Below are 15855 nucleotides of genomic sequence, written 5' to 3'. Positions count from 1 at the left end.
ATTAGTTCCTTAAACTTCATTTACAAACTTGTACATCCAACATTCAATTTCCATCAATATAATTATTGTAAAGTTGCAACAGGATGCACATACCCAATATAAGCAACAATGTTAAGTGCAACACAGTGATCTTAATACCTATACTTTCTCCTACAAAGCTCATACACATTCCCTCTATTTTTAAAGCTAAAGTTCAAATGAGAAATGTTCCTAATCTTGGCAAGTTTGTGCCTGTGCCACTTTTTGTTTCTGCTGAAATAGTTGTAATACCAAGACACATGGAGAAATGTTTTTTGCCTGAAATCTATGGTCACAAGTTACAATACCCTTTTTAACTGTAACTGTACAACCCTGGAAAATGCATTTCTTAAAGGAAAGGACAGCAAAAAGGTGGGCTAACTCCCAGCATTCAGTACACTATAGTAAGGGAAGAAGCCCAAATATTCAACCCTGCAAAGAGAATTAGACTTCTTTATTCAGTGTGAAAAGTGGCGCTGGTATGGCACATTCAGTACAACTTTGCTCTTTATTAGAAACAGGGATACTGCAGGATTTTGTTTAGTACACATTTTTTAATGAACTGACTTGATTTGTACTTCCCAGACCAATACACAGATTGTAGCAGTTATCCTTCAGCTTTTGCACTTGTCCACATTTTGTGACAAAGTTCTTGGCCCAAACATGTTCCAAAATGCTTAAAGGTAAAGGGACCCCTGACCATTAGGTCCAGTCGTGACCGACTCTGGGGTTGCAGTGCTCATCTCGCTTTATTTTATAAGAAAAGAGTACAGTCATGCCTCTTGTTAGGTTAGGTTCAGGTTACGTTCTTTCAGGATACGTCCTGCCACAACCCGGAAGTAACGGAACGGGTTACTTCCGGGTTTCGCCGCTTGCGCAGACGCTCAAAATGACGTCACACGCATGCGCAGAAGCGGCGAATCGTGACCCATGCACACGCGAGTTGCGTTCTGCTCATGTTACGAACAGGCTCTGGAACGGATCCTATTCGCAATCAGAGGTACCACTGTACTGTAGTGTGGTTAAGAAAATTCACAATTGATGCAGAACAGAGTGGATTTATGAGTGAACACATGCAAAACAGAAGTGGACTAGAAATAGATCTGTCCTTTCCCAATTAGAAATCTACACAAATGCAGTTCTTTACAAGAACTTGTTAAAATGTTATGCAGAGCTTCCACCCAGATCAGTAAGACTCTTTTACACTGTATATTTAACATCTAGTTGCCAATAACTCATTTGTTTCTATAATCTAGCAAGTTTAATATTAAATTTGTTAAATCTATGAATGTCTAAGAGATAGTTAAGACATGGAGACTCATGTAAATGATGATTCATAAAACTAATCATATTAATTAATTAATAAGTCTAGCAAGATATCCAATGCTGTAAAGCAAAGGACTAAAGAAGTATTTCCCACATCTAAATTTGTTGAGAACTACAAATTTCAGTGGAAGAGTTCAGAAGCAAATTACTACCCAAATAAACTCAAAAAGCTCAAGCAATTGTCATTTGTTTTAATAACTGGACACCATCCCCCACCCCAATCCTGAAGTGCTCATGAAGCCTGTAGCAGGGCTCTAACACCATGCCAACATCTTGATTTTATAATACTGCACTGGAATAGCGGCATTCTAAGCAACCATGTGCTAGTATTGCAACTTAGGCAGGAAGGCAACAAAACCATAAACAGCAGGTTTTAGCATGTCTAAGATATACAGCATTCACATAACGTGCATCTCACACAAGCATACCTAATACTTTGCTTCAACTGTACATAGTAAAAAAATCCACACCTTGTTTAATGAATGAACCAAAATGTTTTTTGCTCCAATATCTCTCAGATCTCTTTCTGCATCATATTTCAAATCATTTGAAACACTAAACCTAGGAGAGAGCAAACACAACTGTGAAGATACAGGCAAAAAAATGTTAAGGATCTTGCTTACCTAGCATCCCCCCCCCAATTTAAGTGATCTCTACTTACCATACTGCCCTTTTTCTACCCAAGAGGTAGTTCTCATATATTATTCCAGCTATGGTCCTTCCTTTTCCTACACCTGCACCATCACCTATCAAGAAACCAGCTCTGTCTCCATTGGGTAGGAATGTTTCATGTTGCTGCAGAATGTTAAAAAAAGGAAGATAAAAGATTCATCATAGGAGAAGTTACACGCCAACCCCACACCTTCTGTAGCTGAACGGGAAATTGGTTCTTTTTGAGTAAACATGAAACCATGACATACCTGTGCTGCGTATGTAACAGCTTCAAGCTGCAATGCTGACAGCCAGCCACTATCAATACTCTCTTCAGGAATTGAAGACTTATACCAAACCTCTGGAGGGGTAACACTGGAGAGAGAGCTGGTTTCTACCACTGGATCAGGATGACGCAGACCAATTTTTACTGTTTGTAGAATATAATACAAATATTATAGGCAACATCCTATCAGAGGTTACTTCAGCAAGATAAAAATTTTAGTGACTCTAATTCAAACATTTGCTCTTTATAAAACTAAAGCTAAGAACTGCTCTAAATACAAGGCTCTTAATCTACAAAGCCAGCAGGAATTCTGAGGGTTTATGAAGTAGAGGGCAGAAACTACAGTTCTATCTCAGTGTGACTCATGATTTATATACAGCCTTATTTGCAAGATTTACATGTGATGCTACAGGCCTGAAGAAATGCAAGGGACTAAAGATGCTCCACAAAAAAATTAGATGCATGCAAAGCAACCACACTGCCTTAGACCACATGATAAAGCCACCTTGCTGAAGCTAATGAGGTTTGAGTTGGTAGAATGCCTGGATGGGAGATCCCATGCATGTCACCTTCAGCTCCATGATGGAAGATGCAGGACATAAATGTACTCAACACATGAAACAAACATCTGCTGATTGCTTACTCAAGCAAGAGGCAAAAATGCCCTGAAGAAATAATCCATTGAAGTGATATCCTAAAAGGAGCCTTGGATAAACACAAAGGCAATTCTGCCTATGCAAGGAATTCCCTCTCCTAAATTCCTGCATTTCCCCTTGGGCAGCACGTACTTCCATTTGTGTAACTATCCAGTATGTTTTATTACATCCTTCTAGCCCCCGCAACACTAGAACGAAAAACATCTAGAGATCTGCGGAGAGTGAAGAAGGCAGATGTTCACAGTGACATCTTTTATGGATGGTTCCCCACCCCCTTATGATTTTATTGTCTAAATTATGCCAATGAAGGCTGAATGAATCTAGAGATCTGTTGAAACCCAGTCTTCAAATGAAAAGAGGTAGGAGATATACACATACACACTACAATTATCTACTTACAAGAAAGATATTGGTATACCTATATACAGTAGTTTAATAATTTTTAACAGTTGAATAACCTATACAGTTGAATAACATACATTTTATGGGCATGTACTCTGCATACGTCTCTGCATGACCCATTTCTTCCTCATCTTCTTCTTCAGGCTCTTCTTCCTCTTTTGCTACTGGAACTTTCTGCAGCAAAGATGAATATTTGTTAAATTGTGATACAGAAACAGCAACGCTAAAGACTAATCAGCAAGATGGAGCCAAAAGACTCTGCTACACCAAGAGAGAAGAATGCTTATCTTTTAAAAGTGCTATGCCAGACTTCCAGTGTGCTGCAGGCTGTGGTGGACGATGGGGTTCGCTCATCCTGAGCAACCCGATTGCTGCAAGGAGGCGGGAAGGGAACACTGGCAATGCACCTTCTCTAAAAAACCCAAAAGGAAAATTCGGGTTCTGAAGGCTCCAGTGGTGTTAGGAACGCCCTCTCGTAGCCCCCCAAAGCTCTGGAGGGAGCCATGGGAGCTCTGACATTGAGCACAGACACACGGCGTGATCAAGTCCTCACAATAAAATCCTTCATTAAAGCATTTTGCCGTTAAAGCAGCGACTTCTCTAAAAAGTAAAAGGAATCCGGGCCAATTTGGACATGGTCATTTAAAAAAACAAGATTTAATAAGAACACCGTATTTTTCGCCCTATAGGACGCACCGTCCCATAAGGCGCACCTAGTTTTTTTGGGGGGAAATAAAGGGGGGGGATTATTTTCCCCCCAGATGCGGGGCTGGGGCGGGGGAAGCCCGAGCTTCCCCCGACCCCAGCCCCCAGAACACGCAACTCTCCGCAAGCGTAGTCTTGCCCAGCCTTCGGCATGCAGGCAACTCTCTGCAAGCTGCGGGAGCCCAGCGCAGGGCTCCCACGGCTTGTGGAGATCTGCGCTGGGCCTGCATTCGCCCCATAGGACGCACACACATTTCCCCTTCATTTTTGGAGGGGGAAAAGTGCGTCCTATGGGGCGAAAAATACGGTATATCAATTGGATCCACACCCGGGAGGGAAAGAGGAGGGCCCCCCGGCAAGCAGCTATTGATCTGCATGGAATAAAATCTGCAGGGACTAAGAGAAGAATAAATAAAATACCCGCTAATGATTTTTCTTTTTAAGCATTCCAGTGGATGAATCGAATTAACATTGTAATTTGAGCTAATACTGGATGCATAAATTTAAGGCTTTAAAGTTCTTTTCCGGCAAGCTTGCCAAACATTGGAAAGGTAAGAGACGAAAGTAGGACGTGAACTTTATGGATTATCAATCTTAATACTGTAAAGAAACATCTTTAATTCATTTGTTTCTTTTTATGAACTAAATGAGACAGACACTGTATGTATACATTTAAAATTTAAATATTAAATTGGGATTGGCTTGGAAATATTTTTAGAGCATGCCATAAATGGATGGTTAAATATATTTATTATTGTTATTGTTGTTTCCATCATCATCATCATCATCATCATCATCATCATCATTATAAGGGTCCAACAGAAACTAGAAACAATTTGGAGGTGGGGTATTTATTTTTTAAAAATAAACCTAAATCTTTACAGCTGTAGGCACCTGTGAATATAGCTGGGTAGGGAATTCCCAAGTCACAGTACCACAAGAGAAAAAGGCTTTCCCTAATCTCTGGATAAGCAGAGCAAGGCCTCAGTAGATCTTAAGGAGTAGACTTATTTCTTACAGGAGCAGGCACTCCTTCAGTAGCTTCTATATTTGGCTCCTGGGTGCAGGGAACTAAAATTTTCAGGAGCAGTGTTCCGTTAGAGAGCAATGTATACCTCGCTGCTGAGGAAGTTGCACCTACCATTGTAGGAGAAAAGCTTCTCATTTTCATGTCATTTATCCATATTCTTGCTACCTCTTTAGTAGATGCCTCCTTTTTTACAGTACCATTGCTTAGATCAGCTACAAAGAGAAAATTTCCAAGTTAATATATAACAAATTAAATTTTATAGAATACAATCAAATCTTCTCCATAGTTGAATGCTGAGTCAGAGCATGTAAATTTCTGCCAATCTTAAACAAACAAACATTTCTCAACAGGTTCTGCCACAGCAACACTAAACAGGTTGCTGGCTGTTAGACCAGGGCTACTAGTGCAGGTGCCACCGTTAAATCAAACTTACATCTGGTTCACCTTGAAGGGTGGGGTTAAAGAGAGGAAGCCCAATTCCCAGTTTTAGCAGCAAAACCAAAGTTTATCTTACCTGATTTGGTGGCATTTACCACCATTGTAGAAACTACAATTATTTCTGGAAGAAAGTCAACATTTTGGGGTCTAAATAATTTTTAGATTATTTAGATGAACACATAATTTAGCAGTCTCTCTCTTCATCCAAATCAATAATATAGCAATATTACTCATCACTTGATATGATTCTGGGACGTGTATGTTATGTTCAAAGACTTGCAGAAATTATTTAATTTCCATGTGTCACATCCATGGCCCCTGGACAAAGTGTACTTAAAGAAAACAATTTCACCACATATTTATGAATCAGAATGTAAGGCTAAAATGCAACTCTATTTTCACAACAGGTAACAGTGTAAATGCTTTTTAACCAAGAAAACATTCATGTGCTTCTGTGCCACCTAAGAAGAGTCTATTCATTCACAGAAATAACCCCCCCCCCCAGAGGAGTCTTTATCTTTCTGCAAGAGTTTGCTTTCCATCACAGTCTGCATTTAGAGAAAATGAAACAGAGCAAGTATGTTCTAAATAAGAGTCCCACTTGTGAAGATACTCAAATGTAAACTTCAAGACACAGGTTAGCTATTAATGCACACCATGCCCAGCAATTCACCTACATCGGCCTTCACTAACTTGGTGCCCTCCAGACATTTTGGACTACAAGTTCTATCAGCAGTGCTGCCTGTGAAGGTCATCAGGTTGGCAGAGATTGGCCTACAGTATTACATGCTACAAAGTTTACTATTTATTTAGAAGAGTCACATTAACATAGTTGGCCTGTCCAGTTTATGCTTGCACACCATTTTGTTGTATGATGCTGTAGCAAAAAAATCAGTCTGAATACCAAATATCTAACATAGCCTTCTCCAATGTGGTACCCTCTGAATCAGGCTTCCTCAACCTCGGCCCTCCAGATGTTTTGAGACTACAATTTCCACCATCCCGGACCACTGGTCCTGCTAGCTAAGGATCATGGGAGATGTAGGCCAAAAACATCTGGAGGGCCGAGGTTGAGGAAGCCTGCTCTAAATGTTTTAAACTATGAACTATCATCCCCAGCCAAGTGGCCAATGATAAGAGAAGATGGCAGCTGTAGTCCAGAACTTGTGGAAAGCACCAAGCTGAGGAAAGGTGATCTAGCATAAAGACAAATGGCTAAGGAGTCTGCAATGAGCATGCTAGATTATTCTGTTCAAGTCCCCCCAAAACTAATACTCCATCCAGTCAGCTTCTTAAGCCACTTACTTGCAGCTGTCGCAACCGGCTGAGCAATGTTGGGAGGTGGCTTCAGCTTCATCAGCTCATTAAGACTATTGTTTTTTAGCAGATCTTTTAGCTGGATCTGGTCCTTGGGAGTTGTGGAAGTCAGGGCATTCCGAACTGCTGGTGCTGCAACTGACGGCCTGGTAGTGGTGCTGGTCTGTATAATTTTTGCTACAGTGATCGTCTGCCTGGTAGTGGTGACTGGGGTTGTTTTTGTCATTACTATGGTAGTTCCCAGAGTAGGAAGCTGGTTTATTTGATTCAACACAAAGGTTGTAGTTGATGGTGGTTGCTACAGAAAGAACAGAAAGATCATTACCGTTTGCTGGAAAACCAAACTTAAAACTGTTATTTAGTCTTGGCCTGCAAGTGAAAGCAAAAACGTAAAACTGAATAGTTCCGGTTTCAATTTCAGACTCCACAGCAGTGTCTCATTTGCTTGCTTGAGCTGGGCAAGACAGAAGTGTTTGTATAAAATCTTATCTTTTTTTGAAATTTGGTTATAATATAATAAAAAGTAGTGCTTCCAATAATTAATATAATGAAAGCGATGAATGGAGGAAATGGGTAGATATATACTCTGCAGGCAGGAGTTGGCCAACAATGCAGCAAGAATGAAAAAAAAAATGGCATGCAGAAACTGTGAGCAACTGTGAGTTGGTGGGGAGGGAATTAAGATGGGGTACTTATAAAGCTTTGTTTTTTGTTTTTAAAAACACATGCTAAGTTAACTCTGGGGCATCAGAAAAGTTCTCAACACAACTTACCCTATGCAAGTTTCCTAACTTAGGTAAAAGTTAAGTAATTTTTAAAAGACATTTTCCTGGATTCCCACCTCCAAATTACTATTTTGTTTTTTTTTTGTTGAGCTGTCATTTTAATAGTGGGTGGCATCCAATGTTTTTGTTCTGAGTGGATGGGGCTTTCATTCACAGATCAAGAACAATGCATTATACAATGTTGATGGTGTGGGCAGTTTGGGACCTGTTTAGTACAACAGGTCTTAAGAAGCACCATATACAGTACTAAGGGTTCCAAATATACTCAAGTAAACTGTCTCCCCAAGGTAGATTTGGCCCTAACCATACAATACATACATGAATCAGCATGATTCAAGACATTGAACACTCAACTCTACACTGTAGTTTAACACTTTTCCCATAGAAAAACTGTTCCTTCATAGCTCAAGCCATTCTGTGATACAAGGTATCTGCAGGAAATTTGTGCCTACTCATTTTTCTTTCTTCACGTAATCAATTACATCAGAGGCAAATTTCCAACTCAGATACTTGCCATATTTTTCCGTGTATAAGACTAGGTTTCCCCCCTAAAAAATAATGTCAAAAGTTTGGGGGCATCTTATACACGGATACATCTCCCCCCATTTTCTTTGATTTAAGGGGGCATCTTATAGGTTGAAAAATACGGTAATTAAGGCTTTACAGTGGTACCTCGGGTTAAGTACTTAATTCATTCCGGTCCGTTCTTAACTTGAAACTGTTCTTAACCTGAAGCACCACTTTAGCTAATGGGGCCTCCCGCCGCCGCGCAATTTCTGTTCTCATCCTGAAGCAAAGTTCTTAACCCGAGGTACTATTTCAGGGTTAGCGAAGTCTGTAACCTGAAGCATATGTAACCCAAGGTACCACTGTACTTCTCTTACTTACCCTGATGTTCAGTACAGCTGGAGAAGATGCAGTCTGTGGTTCTGTTTTAACAGCAAGTGATGCTTCAGTCTCCATGCCCAGTTCTAAGGCACTAACTGGGGCTGACTAAAGAAAGACAGAGAGAATAAAGTCACATTGTGAAACATATCTTGGAAACAACATTCAATTAAGACAAGCATCTCACTTGCTTTGCCTTCTTATTTATCTATTTAATACAGTCTACAGTCAAGAGGAAGCCAAAGGCAGTTGGTCTCTCAGCCAGCAATGAAATTGCTCTGCAACCTGAGTGAATGGCTTAATACCAAATGACACTTGGAGGAGAGCTTTTATATATATATATCCCAAAGAAGATACTGTATGCGCAGACATGCAATATGTGCTCACAACAGGTATGCAGATATTCCACACAAGATACTCTTGCATATACTTCTGAAAAATAAAAAACACTGACAACTGTGACCTCATGCAATGTCTAGATGACAACACGTTTTTATATAGCGATTGTACTAGTCCTCTTCAGGCATTTGCAACGGAGTTTCTATATGGAGTGACAGTGGTGCCCTGCACGCTCACCCTGCATTCTCCATGCAAGCTCAGTGCTGTAGCGCAGTGTTTCTCAACCTTTTTCCGACCATGGCTCACTTCCGATCTTGTTTCCTTCCTGTGGCCCTTCTGTCCTACCGGACAGCTTGGTGCAAACAGTAGTGGAGTGCGGAAGTGGGAAGGAGAAGTGGCAGCAATGCTGCCACAGAGTACACATGGCAATCCATCCACTGGGAAGCATGGTCACTTCTCTGTTCACGCTACTTGTTTTCTATTTTCTTCTGTATGTGCCATGGCCCCCCATTTACCCGTGGGCCCCTTGAAATAACCTGGGGGGCCCCAGGGGGCCATATGGTCACCAGCTGAGAAACAATGCTATAGCTTACACCATTAGCCTACACACATCTCCTCAGTATCAAGAGGAGGGCAGCAAAGGGCACAGTAGCAAGAGTGGGACAAGCACACAGTCTCTCTCCATATGACTTCAATGGCATGAATCGAAATGCTTAAATGAGGCTAGGTTATTGCAATTAATTTGGAAGACAAGACTGACCAGGTGATGGATCTGATATTATTAAATGCTTAAAATTTTGCAAGACGTAAGCAGCACCACAGGCAGACATACAAAATGTTACAATGCCACAGGAGAAACTTTCCCAAACTTTCTACCACTAGGAGCAGCACATAACCCGAAAAGTTTATTTCCTAGATTTTATCACCCTATCTCTAGCCACAACACTAAATCACATTACAGTGGTGCCTCCTAAGACGAAAAGAATCCATTCTGCGATTCTCTTCGTCTAGCGGTTTTTTCGTCTTGCGAAGCAAGCCCATTGACGGCTTAGCGGATTAGCGCTATTAGTGGCTTTTAGCGGCTTATCGGCTTATCGGATCAGCGGCTTAGAAAAAGGGGGGGGGAGGGAAAAAAACCCGCAGGAACTCGCAAGACATTTTCATCTTGCGAAGCAAGCCCATAGGGAAATTCGTTTTGCGAAGCGCCTCCAAAACGGAAAACCCTTTCGTCTAGCGGGTTTTCCGTCTTGCGAGGCATTCGTCTTGCGGGGCACCACTGTATTGACTTGGAACTGGGCAAATTTAATGTACAAGAGTCTAGAATACAATGTTTGCACCCAAACTGAAGTTAGGCACACTTATTCAACAGCCATGTTACTTCATATTCAAGCTATCACTTTGTTTTAGTGTAGAATAGGTAACTTTTAAAATATCATTCTTTTCCCTTTTCAATCACCCAGTATCAGCACTGTACTTGAAAAGAAAAGGCAGCTCAAACGTTATTACAGTAACCAATTTAAGTGTTTTTGTTTTATCAACCTGCTGAACAGCTGGAGCTGGGGTTGCAAGACCCATATCTGTAGACTCAATATCAAACAGGTCATTTGGGCTGATTCCACTCTCACTCAAAGCAGCCAGCAACAGATCTTGTCCTGGTTCCACCATCTCTGAAACAAAGCAAATTTACAATTAGGTGGTTTAAGTGGCAAGAACTCAAGAAGACAATCCTCCTGTGCACTTTCCACAAGCACAGCTACAGCACCTATGAAGTTACAAATACTTATAAAATTATAAAATTATTCATAAAGCATTTAAGTCTTCACGGCATTAGGTGAAGAACTGTTGTTCCTGTTAGGTAAAGACTATTAGGTTAGGTCACACTTCTATTGTTCCAAAGAACCACCATAATGTCACTGGGATTTGCTTCTAATAAACATGTATAAAATCAGGGCACTGGAAGATTTGGTCAGAGCAGTGGAACTTAAGTTACAAATAACTATGTTTACAGCAACTATGCTGTTAGATATAGAGGGATTCTGACAACAGTTCATAGTTAAGAGGACTGCACACCTTTTTTCGCCAAGCCAGTCATGGGCAACTGTTTTGACAAATGAACCTAAAGTCTGAGGTATTAGGTCAGAGGTAGGGAACCCTTAGCCCTCCATATGATGCTTAACTACAACTCTTATCAGCCCTAGCAAGAATGGCGAATGGCCAGGGATCTTGTCTTCTGCGCATGATAGTAGGCAGGAGTGCAGGCATGACTATGCCACACGTAAGCTAGTGGATTCTTCTACTCTCTTCCAGGAGTGCCTGTGTCACATAAGAAAGGGGTATCACATGTTGGCCACAGCCACCTGGATAAGTTGGCCAAATTATAAAGTATCACCCCCAGTACTTTTATTTTTCTGCTTTGGGTCCTTAATATGGACATTATCACTTGGTTCTACTTTTCTGTAAAGTCTGCTCAGCATGTATGGTTGCTATACTCTGACCATATTCAATACTGTTAACTTTAAACGCAGAGCCACAATTTCTCTTTCATTTACTACAACTGTTTGCATTAGACTAACCCTTCCCATAACAAGGAAGGTGATACCATTAGTTTCCAGTAAAGAAGAGCACAGTGTGAACTACCAAAAAGCAATACTAAAACACATTTACTATTAAGGTTATTCTCCCTTGAGTTTTGAAAGAACTGAATTGGTCTCTGAAGTTGTGTGCAGCTTCATCAAGAGCTCTACTAAGTTCTGACAATTTCTCTCTCTCTCTCTATATATATATATGAAGACTTCCACCTGAATCATTTTTAAGGTGGATTATAGTGGTTGTAATAAAGTACAACACTTTGCCCTCCAACTGATGGATGGGGCCTTTGAAAACAGTTTGGAAGCTTCAGTTACTGCAGCCTCACAGGTTTAAGATGAACAGAACAGAACACCAATTCTGTTCACATTAAATTGGTTGCCTGTATTCTTCTGAGCCCAATTCAAAGTGCTGGTTTTGACTTTTAATATTCTTTATGGTTCAGGAGCCCAATATTATTGAGAAAGGCATTCCAGAAATGAACATAACCTGGACTCTTAGATCATTATGTGAGGCCCTTCTCCAGGTCCCTCCTCTGAGGGAGGCTTGGAAGGTGGTGGTGGCAAAGGGGGACGGCCTTTTCAATAGTGGTCCCACATCTGTGGAATGCTCTCTTTAGGAGGCCTGCTTGGCACCTTCACTGAAATCTTTTCAGCCCCAGTCTAAGAGACAATTTACCCAGGCCTTTGATAAATTCAGTTGAGTTTGGTTTACAACCAAAGCTTCCTGTAGCTGTTACTGGGGGTGGGGTTTTTATATGTTGCATGAGACATTTTCCCCTTGCCTACAGTACAATGTATTGTGTATATGTTTTTAAATGCAAGCCACTTGCAGACATTTTAGGTAACAAATGATTAATACATATAATAACTAATAATATGAAACTAGGTCATGGATAAAATATATTCATTTTTAAAAGAGAATCTCAGGAAAGCCTGTGAAAATTACCACAGTCATTTATCAGGATTTAAAGTTGAATACAACAGCTTTCAAAAAGTGCCATTTATTTCAAGCAGAATGTTTTCTGTCTTTGGAGCAAGAAAATATACTCATGTTCACAAAACAGATCCAGGTAAGTTGTTCTCCCCTATCAAACTCTGAGAATTATGTTCACAAAGTTAAACCAGCAGGGTTAATGGCCAGGGATGATATGAGTTGCAATTCAGCAACTTCTGGAAGGCCACAAGTTCCCTGGCTCTGGGTTAAACAGACTTTGGGTCTATTTCACAAATTAATGTTTTCCAAACAATGATGATTCCACAGGAATGCCGCGAAAAAGTTCCTATATGGATCACCAGATCTTAGCCTTCCACATAAACCACATGTGCAGGACATAAACCTCCAGGTTAGGTTAGATCCACCTGTGTAATTGTTATACACATGGTATTGATTGATCAACTAGAACACCCCCTCTTAGTAGCAGACTTTTACATTTCACTGAAAGATGAAAGTCTGCTTGCTGAGATAAGGAAAGAGAACTAGAAACATCCAGGAATGAAAATGATTTCTGCTTAGTCAGGCAGGCAGAACAAACTACAGCTGTCCCCACATTTAAATGCAGCCAATTCTCTTTAGAACTTACACATCTCAACAAGGTAGCTCAAGGCATCCTTTGACAAAGGGCTATAAGCTGAAGATTGTAACTTCTTTCACAAACAAAAGAAAGAAGCATAAATCCCAGCTCACTGAAAAAGGCTCCATACATTATAGAGCAAGCCAGAACAGCCAGCTGCTATTTCAAAACACTGGAGTTGAAAGACTATGCTTCTTTACTATCTCTAATCTTGATGTATCCACTGATATTAACATTTAGATTTAAGCAAGGTGTGTGCAAGGACCTTGGTTTAGAAATGATTAGGTTTTTTTTAATGGACCATATACAATTACAGTGCTATACATTTAGGGGATTACCTGTTACACACTCAGTCCTCACCATCTTTCTTCTCTGCCCAGCCTGTGTGGAAGCAGGGGGTGCTAGATGATTAGTTCAATTAAGGTGGAAACAAGACCCTGCCCTAACGAAGACACTAGGTCAGTGGTAGCCCATGTGCTGTCCTCCATATTTCACTAGACTACAATATGCATCAGTACAAGCTGGCATAGCCAATGATGAAGCATGATGGGAACTGCAGTCAAACAGTAACTCGAGGGCACCAAGCTAAGCCGCAAAGGGAGCTGCAAGGCTTTTCCGACAGTAAAACAGCTTGGTATCCTGGCATAAACCAAAAAGAAAGTAGAAAAACCCATTCCTAACGGGGAAAGAGGGAGAAGACCCCTTGCACCATAGACAAATTGAAAGGAAAACCCGTAAGATTTTTTTTTTGGGGGGGAGGGTGAGTGTGCGAAAGAGACGACACACGAGCTCAGTTACTTTCTTCACAGGGGTGGCTTTAAAGCAAATTTCTCCTCTCTTATGTCTGTTATATGGGGCCAGTTGTGCTTCTTCTCAACCTGAAGGGCTGGGGGAAGAAAGAGCCCCCTCCCCGCAATGCAACAGAGAACTTCAGGGCTCTGCGCTGTGTTGTTGTTGTTAAGCCAGTCTGGGCTTTGCTGAGGGAGGGAAGAGGCGGCAGAAAACGTTCCCCTGCGCAGGACTGAGGGAGGGGAGCCGAGAGCAACACCTGAGAGAAGGTGCGTGTGGGGAAGGAGCGCGGGGGGGGGGGCGCTTCTTCCTTCAATACAGCAAAGCTACGAGAGACAGAAGGCGGGGTGGCAGCCGAGGGGCCCCCCACCGACGGATAAAAACAAAAACACCCCCGAAGGGTCGGGGCAGGAGGGACTCACTCTGGCCGGGATTCCTTCCGCCGAGCTGCTCTCCCTCCTCGACGCCTCAGCCGCTTTCTAACTCGCCGCCGCCATCTTTGCGCGCCCGCCTGCCCTCCCCTCGCGCAGAGAGGGCAGGGGGAGGGAGGGGGCGGCGCGGCGGCGCGCGACGAGGGAAAGGCTCGCGGCGGCGGCGGGTGACGCTACGCCACGTGACCTCAGCAGGACGGCTCGGCTGCTGGAGCTGCTGCTGCTGCTGCTGCCGCCGCGGCCGCCGCCTTCTTCTGCCCGGAGACGCGCGACGCCACTGCGCAACCACGTGACCATGGCCTGGACTCCTCCGCCCCTCGCGCCCAGGGAAACGCCAGTGCGCACGCGTGCTCCTGTCTCTCCTCGTCGTCGTCGTCGTCACCACCACAAGCTCCTTCGCCGCCTTCCCTCGCATCACGTGGCGGGCTGCCCGGACGACCCTTCGCCGCGTCCCTTGGTCACGTGGCCCGACGTTTCCTCACGCTCTTCCCTCACTTCAGAGGAATGCCAAGGGGAGGGGGAGAAGGGCGGGGGAGGTTTCTAAAATGCGAACCCCCTCCGTGAATCCCGATGCCGGCTCGTAGTTCGCTGGAGTAACCCGCAAGCTGCCGCTTCAGGCTCGAGCGCTGGCCTAGGCCCGTTTTTTTTTCCCCGTTGGGAGGGGCAAAAAGGAGGAGGTCGAGGAGACGACCGTTGGGAGTCACGTGGTGCTGCTTCCCAAGATGTCGGCGCCGTGCGTGCTCACGCAAGAGTAAGAGGTCACACGTCTGGCCCCATCGCGAGAGTTTGTTACTCGTGTGGTCTGACGGGAGACAGTCGTGCCTCCCGAGAGAGCCATGAGGAGGAGGTCCGGGGGCGCGGAGAAGGCACCGCGCAGGCGCGTCTCTCTTTCGCATGGGAAGGGTCCGCAGCAACGCGTGTCGCGTCTGGCCCCATTCCCTAAATGTAGCTGCACGTCCTCGTCTTCTGGAGCCAGCGCGGCAGAAAAACTGAAGCCCAGTTGCTTTGCCTCTCCGCCTCTTTTTTTTTTTTTTTTTTTTAAAAAGATCTTTATTGAACAGATTTTAAAAACCACATACAAAAATATAACAGAGTTAATAACAAGCATATACCAAGCATATAAAAGGAAAACAAACACCAGTGAAGAAGAAAAAAGAAAAAAAAAGAAGAAAAAAAGAAAAAAATAAAAATTATAAAGAGTAAGAAAAATACAAGACTTACAAACTTACAGACCTACAAACAATAAACCTCCGTCCATCTCGGTTTTGGGTTATCTTATCTTATACACTTTCTGCAGTTATTAATACCATCATACTACAACATAGTAGGTGTTAGATACCGTCTGCTGTTAGATTATTAATTCCAAAATTAACCTCCATATAACTTGTAAATTTGTTCCATTCATTTTTTATTTTTGTACTATTATGATGCCTAATTCTTTGTGTCAATCTCGCTAGTTCTATATACTGGTGCAATCTCACTTGCCAATCTCTGATCGTAGGCATATTGGGGGATTTCCAATTTTGCGCTATTAAAATTCTAGCCGCCGCCATGGCATACTGAATAAAGGTTTGATCCACTTTCTTTATCTCCTCACCAATCATACCTAAGAGAAACGCCTCGGGAGTTTTAGGGAAA

At 42.5% G+C, this 15855-nt stretch overlaps 1 protein-coding gene across 1 annotated transcript in view; it reads right to left on the bottom strand.

Moving 5' to 3' along the window:
* SBNO1 (strawberry notch homolog 1) overlaps positions 1 to 14375 on the bottom strand; it is a 39448-nt gene extending 25073 nt beyond the window's left edge. The window contains exons 1-9 of the mRNA XM_079956400.1: positions 14209 to 14375; positions 10378 to 10505; positions 8503 to 8607; positions 6818 to 7127; positions 5186 to 5286; positions 3417 to 3513; positions 2265 to 2425; positions 2006 to 2139; positions 1815 to 1905 (exon numbers count right to left, since the gene is read on the bottom strand). Of these exons, the coding sequence (XP_079812526.1) occupies positions 1815 to 1905; positions 2006 to 2139; positions 2265 to 2425; positions 3417 to 3513; positions 5186 to 5286; positions 6818 to 7127; positions 8503 to 8607; positions 10378 to 10503 (1125 nt within the window). The 5' untranslated portion in view covers positions 10504 to 10505; positions 14209 to 14375. The remainder of the gene's footprint in view (positions 1 to 1814; positions 1906 to 2005; positions 2140 to 2264; positions 2426 to 3416; positions 3514 to 5185; positions 5287 to 6817; positions 7128 to 8502; positions 8608 to 10377; positions 10506 to 14208) is intronic.
* Positions 14376 to 15855: the final 1480 nt, after the last annotated feature.

Source organism: Podarcis cretensis (genome assembly GCF_951804945.1).
Source record: "Podarcis cretensis genome assembly, chromosome: 16".
NCBI classification, from domain to species: Eukaryota; Metazoa; Chordata; class Lepidosauria; order Squamata; family Lacertidae; genus Podarcis; species Podarcis cretensis.
Note: the sequence above shows the minus strand (reverse complement) of the source record. Positions and strands in the feature narration are given on the sequence as shown.